Below are 17,629 nucleotides of genomic sequence, written 5' to 3' on the forward strand. Positions count from 1 at the left end.
ACAAACAAGAGAACAACAACAACAACAACAAAAAAAAAAAAGATGCACAAAGAAGTCATTGGGAAGTGAAAGTTATCAAGCAAAAGCAAAATTAAATCAAATATCAGAGACTTAAGATGATTTCTTTCATAAAAACTTAAAATACAATTTTAGAACCAGTTCAAGAACATACTTCAATGAGAAAACACCTCTGGAAATAAATCTATAGATAAAAGTAAACTAATTGATTATGCACAGCTAAAATCAGCTTTCTGAGCAGCAGGAGGGAAGACTGGTGATGTTCAGCACCAAATTTGACCTTACCTTATATGTGGTCCTGGAGGAAAAACAGCCCTAATGAATAGCCAACAGAAGTCACTTTTTCTGTTAACAACCAGCTGGGCGACCTTGGTGACAACATTTGGGTCATATATGGAAAAGCTAGATCCTGGAGATGGGGCATCTCGGGCGCCCCCCTCCCCCTGCCTGCATCCTGGGCTTCTCTAAGGCTAGTATAAACCAAAATGTCTTGGCTTCCCCATACCCAGAAGCTTTGCCACTGCATAGGAATAAGCAGACCAGAGTTGCAACAACTCCAAACAACTACCAATAGGCTCTAAAAGGAAACCAAATTAATGGACTCCCTATGGAGTCTAAGGAGAGTTTCCACAGAAGGCAAAGGGATCTGTAAACTAGCTAGCAAATATGAGGACCAATATTTTAATTAAAAGAATGCTCAAGCAACACATCTAAAAATCCTGAGAGTTTCCTCTGTATGTTCCTCTTAATCAAAAGTTGACTAAGGACAAGTCTTCATAAAGTACATAATTATAGGCATGTTCTCTGTTTTTCTTAAGTTACCTGGCAACAATCACCCCTATAAAAAGCATTGATCCCACCCAGGGAAGTATGATACCCCAATTCCTCTACCAACTCAACCAATGAGAATTGAACCTGAAGGAAGTCTACACACCTCAGCCTTCTACCACAAGTAATCCTATATACCTGTAGAGTCCACTTTGGAACACAAGAAATGTATAAAGGTGATAAGTAACCCATAAAACAAATGAGCAAGAAACTGTTCCCACAAAACCTGTGTATTATTAGGTATATACAGCTACAAGATAAAACTTAAGACAAATGGCAATCAAAATCTCCTAGGAGTGCAGAATTTATTTTTTTATTATTATTATTTTTCCTCTAGTAAGACTTACCTTGCTGGCCCAGGCATCTTCATCCCAAGAAGTGAGTTGTAACACACGAATGATCTCATTAATTTCAGCACTCATCTTTTCTACAGTAAAATTTCGATTTTTCAAAGCTTCTTCTATTCCTTGGTTTTTTGAGTTTTTGGTTGTAACAAAAATCTTCATGGCTATAGAAATGAATAAAAGATCAGAATTTGATCTTTTAAAAAATGATGTGGAGGTCAGAGGTAGGGGGAGGGGGTCAGTTCTCTTCTTCTACCATCTGGGTGGGTCTCAGTCTGAGTCATCTCGTTGGCCTGAAATTTAAACTTGTTGTTTAGTGATATTCACTGATGATGTTTCATACTTTGAACATTTATTTTGGTCTTGTAATGTCTTAAAAAGAATATATAAGACAAACACTGCAAATCTGCTGGTCAGTTCCAGCATCAGGAACTTTCACTGCAAAGAAAATTCAAGATGTAAAGAAAGCATCACCATGTCATTAGGGAACTAATTTAACACACTCACAGAGGATCTACAATCACAAAGTACTTGATCTCTCAGTCATTATCATTCTGATACCACCATGGCCTCTATCCACTGAAAATCTACTGGGACAGAATAAAAAACACCAATAAAACTGTGAGTAGCCTGCTACCCCCAATACCATGGTAGACCTCAGAAAAGTAAGTCAGTGTATCTTCCAGGAGTTCTCTCAATGTGTATGAGTGACTTCTCTTTCTTTCTTCCTTCTTTTCTCTCCTTTTCCTCTCTCTCTTTCTCTCTTGCTCTCCCTCTTTCTCTCTCCCTCTTTTTCTCTCTTTCTTTCCTTGTTTTTAGGATTTTTGTTTTGTTTTGTTTTTTGTTTTTCGAGACAGAGTTTCTCTGTGTAGCTTTGCAGACCAGGTTGACCTCAAACTCAAAGAGATCTGCCTGCCTCTGCCTCCCAAGTGCTGGGACTAAAGGTGTGTTCCACCACCACCAGGCTTAAAGATGGAACACATCTTTAATCTCAGCATTTAAGAGTCAGAGACAAGCAGACCTCTGTGAGTTCAAGGCCAGCCTAGTCTACATAGTGAGTTCTAGGGCATCTAGGGCTACATAAAAGAGAAACCCTGTATCAAAAAAAAACAAAAAACAAAAAAAAAACAAAAAAAACACCCAAAAAAAGTTTTTAATTAAAAAAATTTAATCAAGCTGGGCAGTAGTGGTTCACGCCTTTAAACCCAGAATTCGGTGAGCAGAGGCAGGTGAATCTCTGTGAATTCCAGGCCAGCCTTGTCCACAGAGCAAGTTCCAGGACAGGCTCCAAAGTTACACAGAAAAAACCCTGTCTCAAAAAAACCAAAATAAATAAATAATCTTTTTGTTTATGCATATGTATGTATGTATGATTGTATACCAAGTGTGTACAGGTGCCCAGACCAGAAGGGGGTACTGGAGCCCCTGGAACTGAAGGTACTGGAGGCTGACAATGACATGCTTCATAAAAATTAAATACAACTGTCTTCTGGGAATTAAACTAAATAACTCACAACCTGTCTATGACATGGGCATGAACAATGAGGTACTGGCATATACTGACACTTAGTAAGTGCAAATTTCTTTTGGTAGTTAAGAAAGCAGACAGCAAAAGAACATTCAAAATGATGACTATAGAGTTGTCATCCTTTGCCTGCTGCCCACATGTTATAGTAACATTCAGTCACATCTCATCTTCACCTTGTGTAAAGGAGCAAAGGGCAGGCTGAGTTACAACATCCAATTCCCCTCATCCTATAATCAAAGCAGGAAGTACCTGAAATGAGAACAGGAAGCAGTTCTTTGACGGTGTTCATTGAGTTCACCAGCATCACTCGGTGTTCCTGGTGAGTCAATTCCTGCTGTCTCTCATCAATCATTTTTGCCATCTTAGTCATTCCTGGGGCACAAGAAGAAATTATACAGGATGAGTGGTGAAACAAACCAGAATCTGGCCTTTTTGACCTAAATCCATTGTGACTTACTACAAAAAGCTCAACCTACTGTCTATACATTTAAAGACAGACATTATTACAACAATACTAGCATTTTATACAATGTTATACTTTTCAGCAAAGGTAATTTATTAAAGGAAAATCCTAAATGTAATCATCTTCATTTGTATGCATACAGGTTTCATATTGTATATCTGGCTAGTATACTGTGCTATGCAAAAATTTCAGAAAGAATTCTAACCACAGTAGGTTAGGCTGGATTAGAGTGTGCTTTTTTGTTTTGTTTTTTAACATTCATTCGTTCTGTATATTGAGAGAATATATGTGTGCCATGGTGCACCTATGGAGAGAGGTTAGAGGTTAACTTGCAGGAGTTGCTTCTCTCCTCCCGCATGGGTTCTGGGGACAGAACTCAGGTCATCAAGCTTAACAGCATGCACCTATGCCTCCTGAGCCTTGTGTTTTATTCTTACTTGGTAATATTTTTTGAATTTTTCAAGTTGATCCAAATAAGCATATACTACTCTTAAAATAAGAAACAAAATAGAAATATTATAAAAAGTACAGTGGCAGCAGCTTTTTAAGCATCTGGTATTTTGGAATCAATCTGTTTATTTTGGTCATTATTCAAAAGTGCACAGTGATTTTTAAATTACATTCATTTATTTAAAGGTATGTATATGTGAGGACACACACGTGTGCCACAGTATATGTGTAAGTCAGAGGACAATTTGCAGGGGTCAGTTCCCTCTACCATGTGGTTCCTGGGAATGGAAGACAGGTGGGCAGGCTCAGCTCCATGTGCTTTTATCAGTTGAGCCATCTCACTGGCTAGCAAAATGATTTTTGTTTTAAGCTTTAATTTTCAAGTTACCCCTAGGATTTCATAATTTTATGGAGCATCAAAACCAAATAGAGGCAGAAAGGTGGGTTGCTTCTGCTTCACCCAGAGTACCTTTATTTTTGTTAGGTTTTGCATAAAGTCACATGAGAAAAACATAAACTTTTTCCAGTGTTAAAGAATGGGAACACAGGTCTCGGCTAGTGGTGTACCCTAGTGGTAGAGCACTTGCCTAGCATGCACTAGGCCTGAGTTAATCTCTAACACTGCCAAACACACCCAGCCATCCCCCAGCACACCTGTACAGCTATTTAAAAAAAGAATACCATTTCCAAATGATTTTCAGTAACAACTCAGAAAATGTGGTAAAGCTCATAAACCCCACTACATTGGACCCTTAGAAAGATACTGTTAAATAAATACCAGCATTTCAATTAAAAAATAATTCAAAGAGGAATAAACATCAAGATTAACTTTTCATTAATCTTATTCATAATTTATGGACTCTTGAGTTCATGTTATATCTATTAAGATCAAACCCTGGCATTTGGATATTTTGAATATTCAATACTCAGATGGCTAAATAATCATTTCAAATGAGATTTAACCACAACAGCTTTTCTCTCCATTGAGGTCTGATTACATTTTTGCAGCCTTGGGCTAGGGCATATAAGTCCATAATGGTACGCAGCTAATTAGCAACTAAGAAGTCATGAGGAGCTACAAGCCAGCTGGCAGACAGCGAAGGAATGCTGTGGGATGTGGAATGTGGAGGCCAGGAGGATTGAGGATGGCCTTCAGCATTACAATAACAGAAACAGAGAAGCCTTCCCTACATCCCCCATCAGCATTCACAAATCTGATTTAATGTTTCTGACAAGGTTGGGACTTGTAGAACTGCAACATATCTGCAGTAGAAAGCCATTATCAGCTCTGTCCACAGAGAAGCCCAATGCTGCATCCCCTATTTTCTGCTAGTCAGAGAAGAGGAGCCTTTCCTCTTGAATCAAAACAGTCAATTCAGAAAGACTTTTAATACAAAAATTGGTTTTGGCTCACCTGGCCCAAGATTCTTTGTGTAAGTGACCAAATCTTCCATAGTCTCCACTACCTCTGCCACTGTAAGATATTCCAAAATTCCTTTGCAAACTCTAATAATCTTACGAACCTGAAAATATATTTAAGGAATCAGTCAAATTAGTGAATAGCACATAGAAAATGGCATTAGAGATACGTTGCTTTTTAATATTTTAGCATTCTAAAGAAAATCATCCAGGGATTCCATTATCTTTTTTGTTGTTGTTTCTTGAGACAGGGTTTATTTGTGTAGCCCCAGCTATCCTGAAACTTGCTTTGTAGATCAGGTTGCCCTTGAACTCCCAGAGATACACCTGCCTCTACCTCCCGAGTGCTGGAATTAAAGCCATATGCCACCATGCCCCACCTCTATTATTACCTTTAAAATTAGACTTTAGGAGCTAGAGAGATGACTCCGTGGTCAAGAACATATGATGCTCTCCCAGAGGACCCCAGTTTGCTTCTTAGCAGTCATGTCAGGTGGCTCACAAATGCCTATAACTATAGCCCTAGGGATATGATACCTTTTTCTGATTTTTATGGGCACCCATAAACACATAAACACACATAAAATAAAGTAAATCTAAAACTAGGCTTTTGTCTAGAGAGGTCTCTGAGGGCCTCAGATTACCTACCTCAGCTTCATCAAAGGTAAGAAGTAAGTCTGACGTGCCAGAAAGGATTCCTCTAGAGCCATCAATGAGGTAATCCCGAGCAGGAACTGAATATGGGTCAGCCTGAAGCATCTGGGCTGCCTGAACAAGCTTAGTGCAAGCATTCTCAACCCTAGGGGAAAGAATAGATTAACTCCTTAGGCAAAAGAAAATATATGACCATCATATGCAAATACAAATACACACACACACACACACACACACACACACACACACACGTGAATTTATGGGGGGCTTTTTCATTAATGGCAAATAGCCACGCCCAATTTATGACAGGGCATGGACTTTTAAAATTTGTAGCTAACGTCAGTACATGTATTCATTCACTCAATGCAGTAGGCTTGTGAATAAATTGTTCTTTGTTACTTCTTGACAACAAAAGTGAGAGCACTTTTAGCACATTTAGGTGGCTACATCTCTATAACTCCTTTGTTGGAATTCTTTTGTTCCCTTGTTCCTCCTCATCCCACAACAGACATTACATAAAGAACTGAAAAACACTGTGGTCCTGTCAGAGTTAACACCTAGAAATAAAGCACGAAAGTATATTATGTAGTGAACTTTTTTCTCTTCACTATGTGGCCCCAGTTAACCTGGAACTCACCATCTAGACCAGATTCTCTTTAACTTCAAAGATCCATCTGCCTTTTCAAGTGCTGGGTTTTAAAGCATGTGACATGCCTGATATATAGTTAGATTTAATAATTAGACAATACAAAGGAATTGGAAAAAAGAACAAAATAATACACAATTTTTTTAACTCATCTAGCTAAGTGGATTTGGGCCATTTGAACAACTCTATAAAATTATGTTGTTACAATAATTAGCAGTCTAGTACTAATATAGTTTAATACAGACCACTAAGTCAGCCAAGGATTTGGTGGTGGAGGTAGGGAGAACTCATTCAACAGAGAAACTTAAAATGCATAAAGCAAGTATAGCCCTTGACCCTACTTACTAAAATATGCTCATTCATTCAATTATTCATTCATAGAAAAGAATGAATGGATTATCTCTTCTAATCTCATTTCAATAGACCCACTATTTTCACTGAGTAACTTAAAAGAGATAAGAACAAATTACTTAAAAATACAATAATTTTCCAATATTACCCATCTTCATTTGAAAAAAAGTAAAAAATATCATATGCAAAAAATGTCCTACTCATAGCATTGTTTTGCAGATCAAATGAAATACAAAAATTTCCACAACTATAAAGCAGCATTACATTGTTAATAGGAAGAATTAAACTAAAAAGAGAATTTCAGCTATATAAAAGAAGTGGGCTATAAAAGACATATAAAGTACTACTATAATTAAAAAAAAATACTAAGTTAAGACATAAACCCTGGTACCCTAAGGCCATACCTAATGATACCAGTGAGAAACAAAGACCTACTGTGCATGCCTGCTATCTCAATCCTCTACCCACCCATCCACCCCATCCCCAGTTTTTCTATTCTTTTCTTTGGGACAAGACTTCACAATGCACTTCAGGCTAGCCTTGAACTCACTGTGTAGCCCTTGTTGGTTTTGAACTTGTGCTTTTCCAGCCTCCATCTTCCAAGTAGTGATGGGATTAGAGGCATACATCATCATACCTGAGTTAATGTAGTTGCTAATCAGTCTTAATAGTCACAGGCCTGGAGCTGAAGAGATGGCTCAACAGTTAAGAGCACTCTTGAAGAGGACCCAGGTTCAGTTCCCAGCACCCACACAGGTAGCTCACAACTGCCTATAATTCCCCTCCAAGAAATTCCACACCCATCTTCTGACCTGCAGGTAAATAAATTAATCTGCCAGGCAGTGGTGGTGTCACATGCTTTTAGTCTCAGAATTTGGGAGGCAGGGACAGGTAGATCGCTGAGTTTGAGGCCAGCCAGGTCTACAGAATGAGTTCCAGGACAGCCAAGTCTACACAGAAAAACCCTGTCTCAAAAAAAAAAAAAAAAAAAAAACAAAAAAAAAAAAATAAACCAATAAATAAATCTACAAATAATTTTAAAGATACATAAAGAAGCACTTCATTCTTTTATACAACTATATAATAATTCTCAATTTATTACCCTACTATAATGAACTGCCTTGAAAACTCACGATTCTACCCTGTATGGGTGTATCTGCCAGATACTCACTCAAAGGTATGGATGCTGTAATTTTAATATGCTGCCATAATGTAATCTGCAGAAATTAAATGAACTCACATTTTCACCACAATGGATGAGAGGGCAGAAATAGTATTAAAATGTCAGCAATGAGCAAACAAAAGTAAAGAATAAAATTAAAAATAAATAAATTAAACCTTTAAAATTTAAAGAAAGAAGAAAAACTACACCTTAAATGACAGTCAAGTTGCTTCAAACCCATAATAACACTTTTTTTTTTTTAAAGAATCCAGCCAAAGAAAAATATCACTTTTACATACAGAAGAATAACATGGACTTCTCTCTAAAAACAATGTAGCCCAGAAGATAAGGAAGCAATATCTTAGAACCACTAAAACCCTAGGCAGAGAAGTCTGTAAAACACTGGCCTAGAGCATGCATGAAACCCTGGGTGCAATTCCTAGTACTACCAAGAAATGTGGATCTAATAGCTATACCCAGTGAACATATACTTGGAAAACAAAGGCAGCATGCCTCCTGAAACATGCAGAAGTTAATTGTTCAGCATCAGCAGATACACTGTAACAAAGCTAGGGAAGCCCTTGGGGAAGAAGGAAACCCCACAGATGAAATCTGATTAGATCGCAGACAATGGGAGCACACAGGTAAATACAAGGTCTCATTTTCTTAACCCTCCATAAAAGGTAATGGAGAAATGAAGCAAATCTTAAAAACTTAAGCCTGAAAGCCAGGTGTGGCAGTACACATTCAAAAAAATCTCAGCACTAGGGAAGCTGAGGCAGAAAGATCCTGAGTTTGAGATCAGCCTTGCTGGACCCAATCTGGCCCACCACAGAGGCAATGAGGACTGGCTCTGTCAATAAGTATAGAAGTGAAACGTGCATCAAAATACATTCAAGATGTATATAAATATATAATAAACATACATGTAGTATACAGTTTGACAGAAAAGGCATACTTTCTAACTTATTAACTTTACAACTTTAAATTATTTATGTATTTATCTTGGGGTTTTCAAGACAGGGTCTCTCTGTGTAGCCTTAGCTGTCATGGAACTATCTCTGTGGAAGAGGCTGGCCTCAAACTCAGAGATTTCCTGCCTCTGCCTCCCGAGTGCTGGGATTAAAAGTGTGTATCACCACCATCTGGCAACAACTTTAAAATATTTTAGTGAGGGGCTGGGGAGTTGACACAGTTGGTAAAGTTCTTACCATTCAAGCATTCATGAGAATGTAAGTTCAAATCCTTATAACTCATATAAAGGCCAGGCACAGTGATGTATGTCTCTAACCCCAGCACTGGGGAAGGAGACATGGGCCCCAGGATCTCACTGGCCAGCCAACCTAACAGAATCAGTGAGCTCCAGGCCAAGTAAGAGACCCCTTAAAAAAAGAAAAAAAAAAAAGTTTGTTGGATGTGGTAGCACACACACAGCCAGGTCTACTTGGCAGGTTCCAGACCCGTCAGCAAGAGCGACATACTAAAAACCCTGTCTCAAAATTAACTAATGTAGGTGGATGGGCTGGTGAGACAGCTGAGTGGGTAAAGGCCCTTAATGCCAAAGTAGGACCCCCTTGGTAGAAGGAGAACCAACCCTCCAAAGTTGTCCTCTAATCTCCACATGTGTGTCAAGGCACTCATTCCCACACACAAAACTAAATGAATTATTTTTTTATCTTAAATATTTAAATGAAAACTCAAAAACATCAAACAGAATGGTTCAAAAGTACTATAGGAATAGCCAATCCTTCACTAGCTCAAGACTGTTTACATGGCCCTGTCCTCCATCTCAGATATTTGTCTTCCTCCTTCTTTTATTTGATTTGACACCACCACCACCACCACCACCACCACCACCACCACCCCAGTCTTGTGCTCAGTTTTAAATTTCTCTTCCTTCAGGCAACTGTTACTTGTCTCCCATATCTACAAGTATCTTTTGTTCCCATCAAATTTACCATACTTTCTCAGTTTTCTCTCTTAAAACTGTGAATTCAGCCTGGCAAAATAAAAACCTCATTCACCTTAGCAATTAATGTACTCATACAGTATTAATACCTCACAAATAATAAATGCTCAGTAATGATTTGATGAATACATTTTTACCAAGCAAAGGTAACATAAAGTCATTTGAGCCAAGGAAATCTTTAACTATTTATTTGTTTTGCATTTTTTAAGAGAGTTTTACTATGTAGTCCATACTAACCCTGAACCTCTAGTAACCAAGGCTGGCCTTGAACTCATGATTCTCCAGTCTTAGCCTCTCCTTTGATGAGATTGCAAGCATGCATCACCATGCCTAGCAAGAAATAATCATTAAATGGTCCCAAACTTGATTTTACTTCAAAGGAACTTGATCCTTGATGAAATTACAGAAAATAAACACAAGCTACATCTATTCGCAAAGGCCCAGTTACTGGATATGATCTCCAAACTTGGAAACAGAATTTTTAAATGCTAGGAATAACTTATGGAGAGAAAACCTGGCAGGATGGGAAAATGTAATGGAAAAGGTTTGCCAAGAATCAAATTGATTCTCCACTAATGGTTCTCCTGTGTGATAAAATGATAGGCAGAATAGATACTGCACAATTTTTTTGCTACAATAAGATATCTGGTTAGTATGTTAAAATTTAATGGCATTGCTAAAAGCCAAACAAACCCCACTATGATCAGAACAGGAGGAGCCATCATGCCAGTGGGAAAATGTGATTTTTACTTAAGCACTCTATCTGCCTGGCCTCTTCAAGTGATCTTCTACTTTGAAATAGAAACCTAAATTCTAAGGTTAGGATTCCCAAAGAATCTTATATCCTGTCCTAATAATATTGTTTTAGATAACTTAATCAACTAGGGCAAGTTGAGGCTTCTCTGCCTTAGAGCCTTCAGCCTCAAGGGCCAATGTTTGTGATTTATATCAAACAGACCAATGACAGTTCCATGGAATTTTTAGCATACTCACTTGTGAATAAATACATCCTTCCCAGAATAATGTAAAAGAGGGTTCCAAGTTTCTTAGTTCTCAGTATTTTAATTATCACTAATTGAGATGTTTAAGCTTAAACCGTTTGTTTTGCTTTGGCTTTTTTCCAAAATGTGTGCTAGGTATCAAACATGATTGTTATGCACGCTACCTACCATTCAGCACTATTCATAAAGATGATTCTCTTTACAGTGTCTCTTTGAGTTCTTTTACAAGTAGATCTCTGTCTCTGTCTGTCTCTGTCTGTCTGTGTCTCTGTCACTCTCTCTCTCTCTGTCTCTCTCTCTCTCTCTCTCTGTCTGTCTCTCTCTCTCTCTCTCTCTCTCTCTCTCTCTCTCTCTCTCTCTCTCTCTCTCTCTCTCTCTTTCTTACAGTCCTCCCTCCTTGGCCTCCAGAGAGCTGGGATTACAGGTGTGTGGCAAAAGGCCTGACTTCAAACTTTAATTTAAAACAACAGAAATAGACTCATGTGTAGCATCCCAATAATAGCTAATATGCTTTGCATCCTGGAGTTGCCATTTTGAAAGGTCAAGGATCCTCAGCCATTAGTCATCTAGAAACCTGAGTGAAGGCCACAGGCACAGTTTTTAGAAGGGAGCAGGGAACACAGAGTACAAAAAGAGACATACTTTAATCTAGTTCAAGTAGCAAGTGCACAGCCCAAACTCACCCTATCCTATGCTCATTATCATATGATAATGCTAAAACATGTTGTTCCAACCCTGTGCTCTAACTGCAAGATCTTACAGTCCTCATCCACAAAACCCATAAAGTACTCCTTTCTCCATCCCAACTCTTAGAGTATGATACAAGACAAAGCAGTTTTATCATTTTTTAAGATTTATTTTAATTATGTATATATGTGCATGTGGGTACTTATGGAGTCAAATCCCCTACCACAGGAGCTGTAGGTGATTGTGAGCTGTCTGACGTGGTAGTGAATCTGACTCTCGGATCCGCTGTAAGAGAAGTACATACTCTTAGCCTCTAAGCCATGTCTATAGCCCCTTCTCATTCTTAGCAAGCCCAAGCTGCTTTTGTACACCCAAAATAAAAATGTTGTCAATTAGACCACAATAAAGCTAAGAGGTAAAGTTGTTGGCTTTAAAAAAAATCATTTATGAGTATGTGTCTAATCTATGTGAGTGAAAGCTGCATGTATATATAGGTACCTTCAGAGACCAGAAGCAGGTGTCATGCCCTTAGAACTGGAGTTACAGGCAGTTGTGAGCCACCTGACATTGGTGCTGAGAACTGAATTTGGGTCCTCTGGAAAGGCAGTAAGCACACTGAAAACTATCAAAACTCTTTTTAAAAGCAGCAGCAAATGAACCCTTCTTTGATAGAGTATGTGCATTAGAACAAGAAAGCTAAATCCTCTCTCTCTCTCTCTCTCTCTCTCTCTCTCTCTCTCTCTCACACACACACACACACACACACACACACACACACACACACACACTTCTTTTATTTCAGATGAGATCAGCTAAGACTGCAGCCAGTTTTGGCTTCCCCCAAGAGATAACACAAGAGGAAACAGAATGCTGGGAATAGGACTATTATAAGCATTCCAGCCATCCAGGCTGAGTGTCCAAGCGTTGGTAAACAGCTCATATGAAACCATGAGTCATAACTTTGAATCCTTAATATATCATGTTTTCTCTCCCACTCCTCTCTCTCCTTCCTCCACCCCTTTTCAAATCTGGCATCAGGGCACAGAGAAGAGATCCTAAGCCTTGCAAGGTTCCAAGAAGAACTCTATGACCCACAAGCCATGGACTCCTACAGTCCTTTTCCTTCTCAAGTCAGGGTTAGAGTAGAGATAGGCTGAAGATACAAGCAAGTGTGTTTCACAAGTACCAGTAGTTTTTAAATGTATGCTGATGCTACTGTGATGTAAAAATTATCTTTAAATATTACTAAATTCATATTTTCTTTTTGTTCTAATACATTCTTTTAATTAATAAAGTCTCACTATTATTATTTGAAGGTCCTTTAGACAAAAAAAGTTGATAGTCACTATTCTACAGCATAATGTAATCAACGATGTAGAAGTTCAAATGCCTACACACAGAATATAATGGGACAAGTACAATGAGGGAATACTTCCACTTACAAAAACAACTACTAGTAACTGTCATGTGGATTTAAAAAAGAACAAAGTCTGGAGTCATGAGGCTAATATCATAGCAGTAATTCTAAAAAAGGTAATAATTCATTAGTAATAGAATCTAGAACCACAAACTTTAAACACCAGCACAACAGTATCACTTAGAAGTATATAAAGCTAACACCTAAAACTAAGTAGAAAATTAGTGTAGGCGATTTTAACATTTGTCAATCATAAACTGACAGTTCCAACAGACAAATAGTAAGTAAGGCTATGAGTTGGACCCCCAATACCACAAAAAGAAAAAAAGCAATAAGAATAGAAAGAAACTGAATGATTAATTAAGACTTCTCCACAGGACAGTAGACACAAAGAGCTTTAAACATAGTTTGCCAAATTTAACAGCAAATAATCTTTATCTTATGTACACTGGTGAAAGGATGAGAAAAAAAAAAGCTTAGCTTTTGAAATAAATTACCTTGATATAAATCTGAACAAGAACAGAACAAGAAAAATATAGAGCAAGATTCTTTATGAACAAAAAATCGAAGACCTTTAAAATATCAACCACTTAGGACCAGGAAGATGGTTCAACTATAAAAGGGAGCTTGCCACCAAGCCTGGAACTGACTTGGTAGAAGGAGAGAATTGATTCTTGTAAAGTATCCTTTGAACTCCATACCTATACACACAATGAAATAAATAAAACAAAAACATTTAAATATCAGATAATTAAGTCAGGTATGATGGCTTACACCAGAAATCCCAGCACTCAGAAAACTGAAGCAGGAAGAAGGGGTTATAGGGCATCTGAGGTCAGCCAGGATTACATGGTGAGTCTGTCTGAAATTGAGGGGGCAGGAGCACAGATCTCACTATAGCCCATGTAGCTCAAGATGGCTTCAAACTAGTGACTGCCCTGCCTCAAAGCCCCTGAGTGTGCCATCAAGCAATTGATGCGCTGTAAAATCACAAGCAAATACAATTTATCCAAAAAAAAAAGATAGTTCATTATCATTCATGTAGGAAACTACAGACTTTCATAATAAAGAATTAAAAATTGTGATGATTATCTCAATGGATACTGAAAAAATTAAATAAAAATGAGCTATCATTTTTGTTTGTGTGTGTGTTTTAAAGTCATAGAAGCTAGAGGTATAATTCAGCAGAAGAATGACTGTCTATAACATCATAAAATCCTGGGATTGATCCCCAGAACAACAAAATAAGTCTTACCAGGAATAGAAAATATAGACTAGAGGAGAAAAATAGCTATCATAAAATTTTTAAAATAATTGGGTTTATCTGAAGAAAGCAATTAAAAAAAAAAAAACTGAGAGACTGTGGCAGGAAGCTAACTATCGCCAAACCCCACCTCACCTTTTCAGATATTTTACATCTTCTGCTATCAGAAAGTATCACAAAGACAGAGAACATGTCTTAGCACACGCCTTATAGTCAGACAACCCTAGGGTTAGGACCTTTTGCCACTCCTTCACTGAGCTGCTTTCAACAGGTTACTGAGCTTCTGAGTCTCAGATGCCTCATAAACAAAATGAAGTAGATTAAATAACAACCAGTTCATACATGGAATTTAAGAAATGTAGCTGTTTCGAAGGGTTCCTTTGGTTCTACTATGGTAAGAACAACAAAGATTTTACACAGTTCCAGGAAAAACAAACATATAAACTTAAACTTTGAGAATGAATTTCTTAATCTGAGACTGAACCTCTATCAGAAAAGTCAAGGTAATAATAATTAAAGGAATACATGTACCTTATTGTTTTTAGTATTTCTGGTTTTTTGTTTAATTTATTCCATGTGTGTATGTGCATACGTGTGTGTGTGTGTGTGTGTGTGTGTGTGTGTGTGTGTGTGTGTGTGTGTGTGTGTGTGTGTGTGGAAAGCCAGAAGTCATCACCTGAAGCGTCTTCCCCAATCAGATTCAACTTGACTGGCTACCAGCTGGTAAGCCACCCAGACTCTCCAGTCTCCACCCTACCCCTGACCCCCAGTGTTGGGTTATGGGTACCCAACCTTTTCGGTAGGTGCAGGGGATCCAAACTCAGTTCTTCCTGCTTACACAGCAGGTACTTTCCCCAATGAGTCATCTCCCAACACCGATTCCCAGGAAAAAGGCTGAGGCAGTCAACGGTCTCAATATATCTTAAGATGAGTCACTTAGTCAATAGTATTTGTGATCCTTAAAACCTTAAAAGCTTAGGACTTCGACTCTTTACAATTTGAGAATTATAGGACAAATGAGCCAAGAAGATGGCTTAGTGCAACACAGTACTTGCTATGCAAGCCTGACAGCCTGAGCTATATCCTTGGAGCCCACCTAGAAGAGCTGATGAGTTGACAGCTTGCATGTGTCTGAAGAATCACCCCAAAGCTCACAAGAGTAGCAACAGGACAGAAACAAAGCAGACCCTGCCTCAGTAGGGCAGAGAAAACCAAGTCCTGAAAGCCTGCACACATGCCTGCACTCACACTATACCATATACTACACACATACACACAAATAATAAAACAACCAAGAATTAAGACAGTGAAATACATCACAAGTTACATGTGGACTTTTCTTTCTTTCTTTTTCTTTTTTTTTGAAACACTTAGGAAAAGAGCATTTTGTAATCATTTAAACTTTTAACTTTAATCCCTGAACTCAGGAGTCAGAGGCAGGTGATTTTAAATTTAAAGCTAGCCTGGCCTACATAGCTACACTGAAAATTCTAAGCCAGCCAGGGCTCCACAGTGAGACCCTGTTACTGTCCAAGGGTGAGTGGTAGGTCACACACTACTTCTGGAAGGTCAGACAATAAAATGAATACACCCTTGAAAGCCATGAAATCTGCAATAAGGAAAGTAACAGGGTGATCTTGAGTTAGTCAGTTTGTCAAAGATTAGCCTTTTTATCTATAAAATGGATTTATTACTGGTGGCATAAACCTGCAACCTTAGGCTCAGGATTTTAGGCCTGTTTCAGCTACCTATCCACCTCAAAGTTAACCTAGTCCACATGAAACCTCACCTCAGAAGTGAGAACTTATTTTAAATGGGCAGACTCTTAACATTGGAATTCTCAGAATTACATGATAATATATGTATACACATCCCAGTAAGCATATGTGAGCTTTTGGGCCCTCTGAGCTCTTTTCAATCTTCTGATTATTCCATAGACAATGGAAACACAAGTAACACATGCCTAATGTTTTATTTGCTCATTTTTCAATCATCTGGCGTATATAAAGTAAACCAAAGATTTAACCTATGTCCACCTATTTAGAACTTGTCTCCAAATTAAAGAGAAAAAAAAAAACTCTGCTTATTATTGAGAAGACTCAAAGCTTCACAAATTATTTTTAAGGAAGTCACCAAAACAGCAATACATAGCTATGTTTAATATAGCAAGTGCAAAGGGGAGGGAGCTATTTAAAATGAGAGTGCTTGCTCTGGGTCAAAAATGCAGTGAGGCAGCTGGCAGACTGCCTCACAAAACTTGGTCATCCAGTTGAAGAGACAAAAATCTTCTTATAATAGCAATGGAAAGGATCACAAAATCTCAAGTTTAAAAACAAACGAACCCTGAAACATCAGAAGCACACAGTAGCCCCAGGCAAACAAATGGCATCGAATACTAAGCTAAAAAAAAAATATATATGTAAAAAAAAAATAATAATAATAATAAACCTCAATGATGCTATGCACTTTAATCAACAAGTGAGTTTAAAAACACAAATTATAAGACAATTTTGTTTGGATTCTCAAGACCAAAGGAAAAGGAAAAGCTAAATGTAAGTGCTGATGACATAAAACAAAACACTATTTGCCTTAGGTCAAAAGACCTAAATTAGATCTAAGTATGCTTTAATCACTTTAAAATGTATTCCTTGCACATTAATATAAACTATGTTAAAATCTTACAGGTAAGTGCCAAAACTATGCTTAACTGATAGAGTTTAAGGATGGAAACAAGATGTTTCCCCAAGGAAACATGTTGAATGGATGGAGCATAGAGACTCTCTCACACAGCTCATTGATTTATTCAGCAGGCCTAGACATCCCAATATGTTTCCAAAATAATCCAAGCTACAAAATGAATCCACATTTGGATTCTAAGCAGCCTAAGACAGGCCCAAGAACTGACTTCCTCACTGGTTTCTGTTCTACTGCAGAAATGAGAATGAACTTCCCACTTGAGAGGCACAGGCAGGTGGATCTCTATGAGCTTTGAGGCCAACCTGGTCTACAAAACCAGATAAAACAGGACAGTCAGGACTACCTAGTAAAACCTGGTCTCAAAAAAAAAAAAAAAAAAAAAAAGGTTCTGCTGTATTCTGCAAAGGCATTTTTCCCCAAGATGTGCTGGCAGGTCTTATGTCAACTTGACACACAAAATGGGTTATCTGAAAACAGGGAACCTCAACTTAGAAAAGTTTCCATAAGATGTGGCTGTAAGACATTTTCTTAATTAGTGATTGGGGGTGGGGAGGCAGCCCCAGTGTGTGGAACTATCCCTGGGCTGGTGGTACTGGGTTCTGGAAAAAAAGCAAGCTGAGAAGCCATGGAGAGTAAGCCAGGAAGCACCACTCCCCCATGGCCTCTGCAACAGCTCCTATCTCCAGGATCGTGCCCTGTTGGATGATGAACTGTGATGTGGACGTATAAGC

The 17,629-nt window shown here is 38.1% G+C and overlaps 1 protein-coding gene across 2 annotated transcripts in view; it reads right to left on the bottom strand.

The window, feature by feature from the left end:
• Vcl (vinculin) overlaps positions 1-17,629 on the bottom strand; it is a 94,980-nt gene that overhangs the window by 40,827 nt on the left and 36,524 nt on the right. For both annotated transcript variants that reach the window (XM_027387518.2, XM_027387517.2), the window contains exons 3-6: positions 5,699-5,849; positions 5,046-5,154; positions 2,968-3,090; positions 1,194-1,354 (exon numbers count right to left, since the gene is read on the bottom strand). In XM_027387518.2, coding sequence (XP_027243319.1) covers positions 1,194-1,354; positions 2,968-3,090; positions 5,046-5,154; positions 5,699-5,849 — 544 coding nt within the window. The remainder of the gene's footprint in view (positions 1-1,193; positions 1,355-2,967; positions 3,091-5,045; positions 5,155-5,698; positions 5,850-17,629) is intronic.

The sequence above is a fragment of the Cricetulus griseus genome (genome assembly GCF_003668045.3).
Source record: "Cricetulus griseus strain 17A/GY chromosome 1 unlocalized genomic scaffold, alternate assembly CriGri-PICRH-1.0 chr1_1, whole genome shotgun sequence".
Classification (NCBI taxonomy): Eukaryota; Metazoa; Chordata; class Mammalia; order Rodentia; family Cricetidae; genus Cricetulus; species Cricetulus griseus.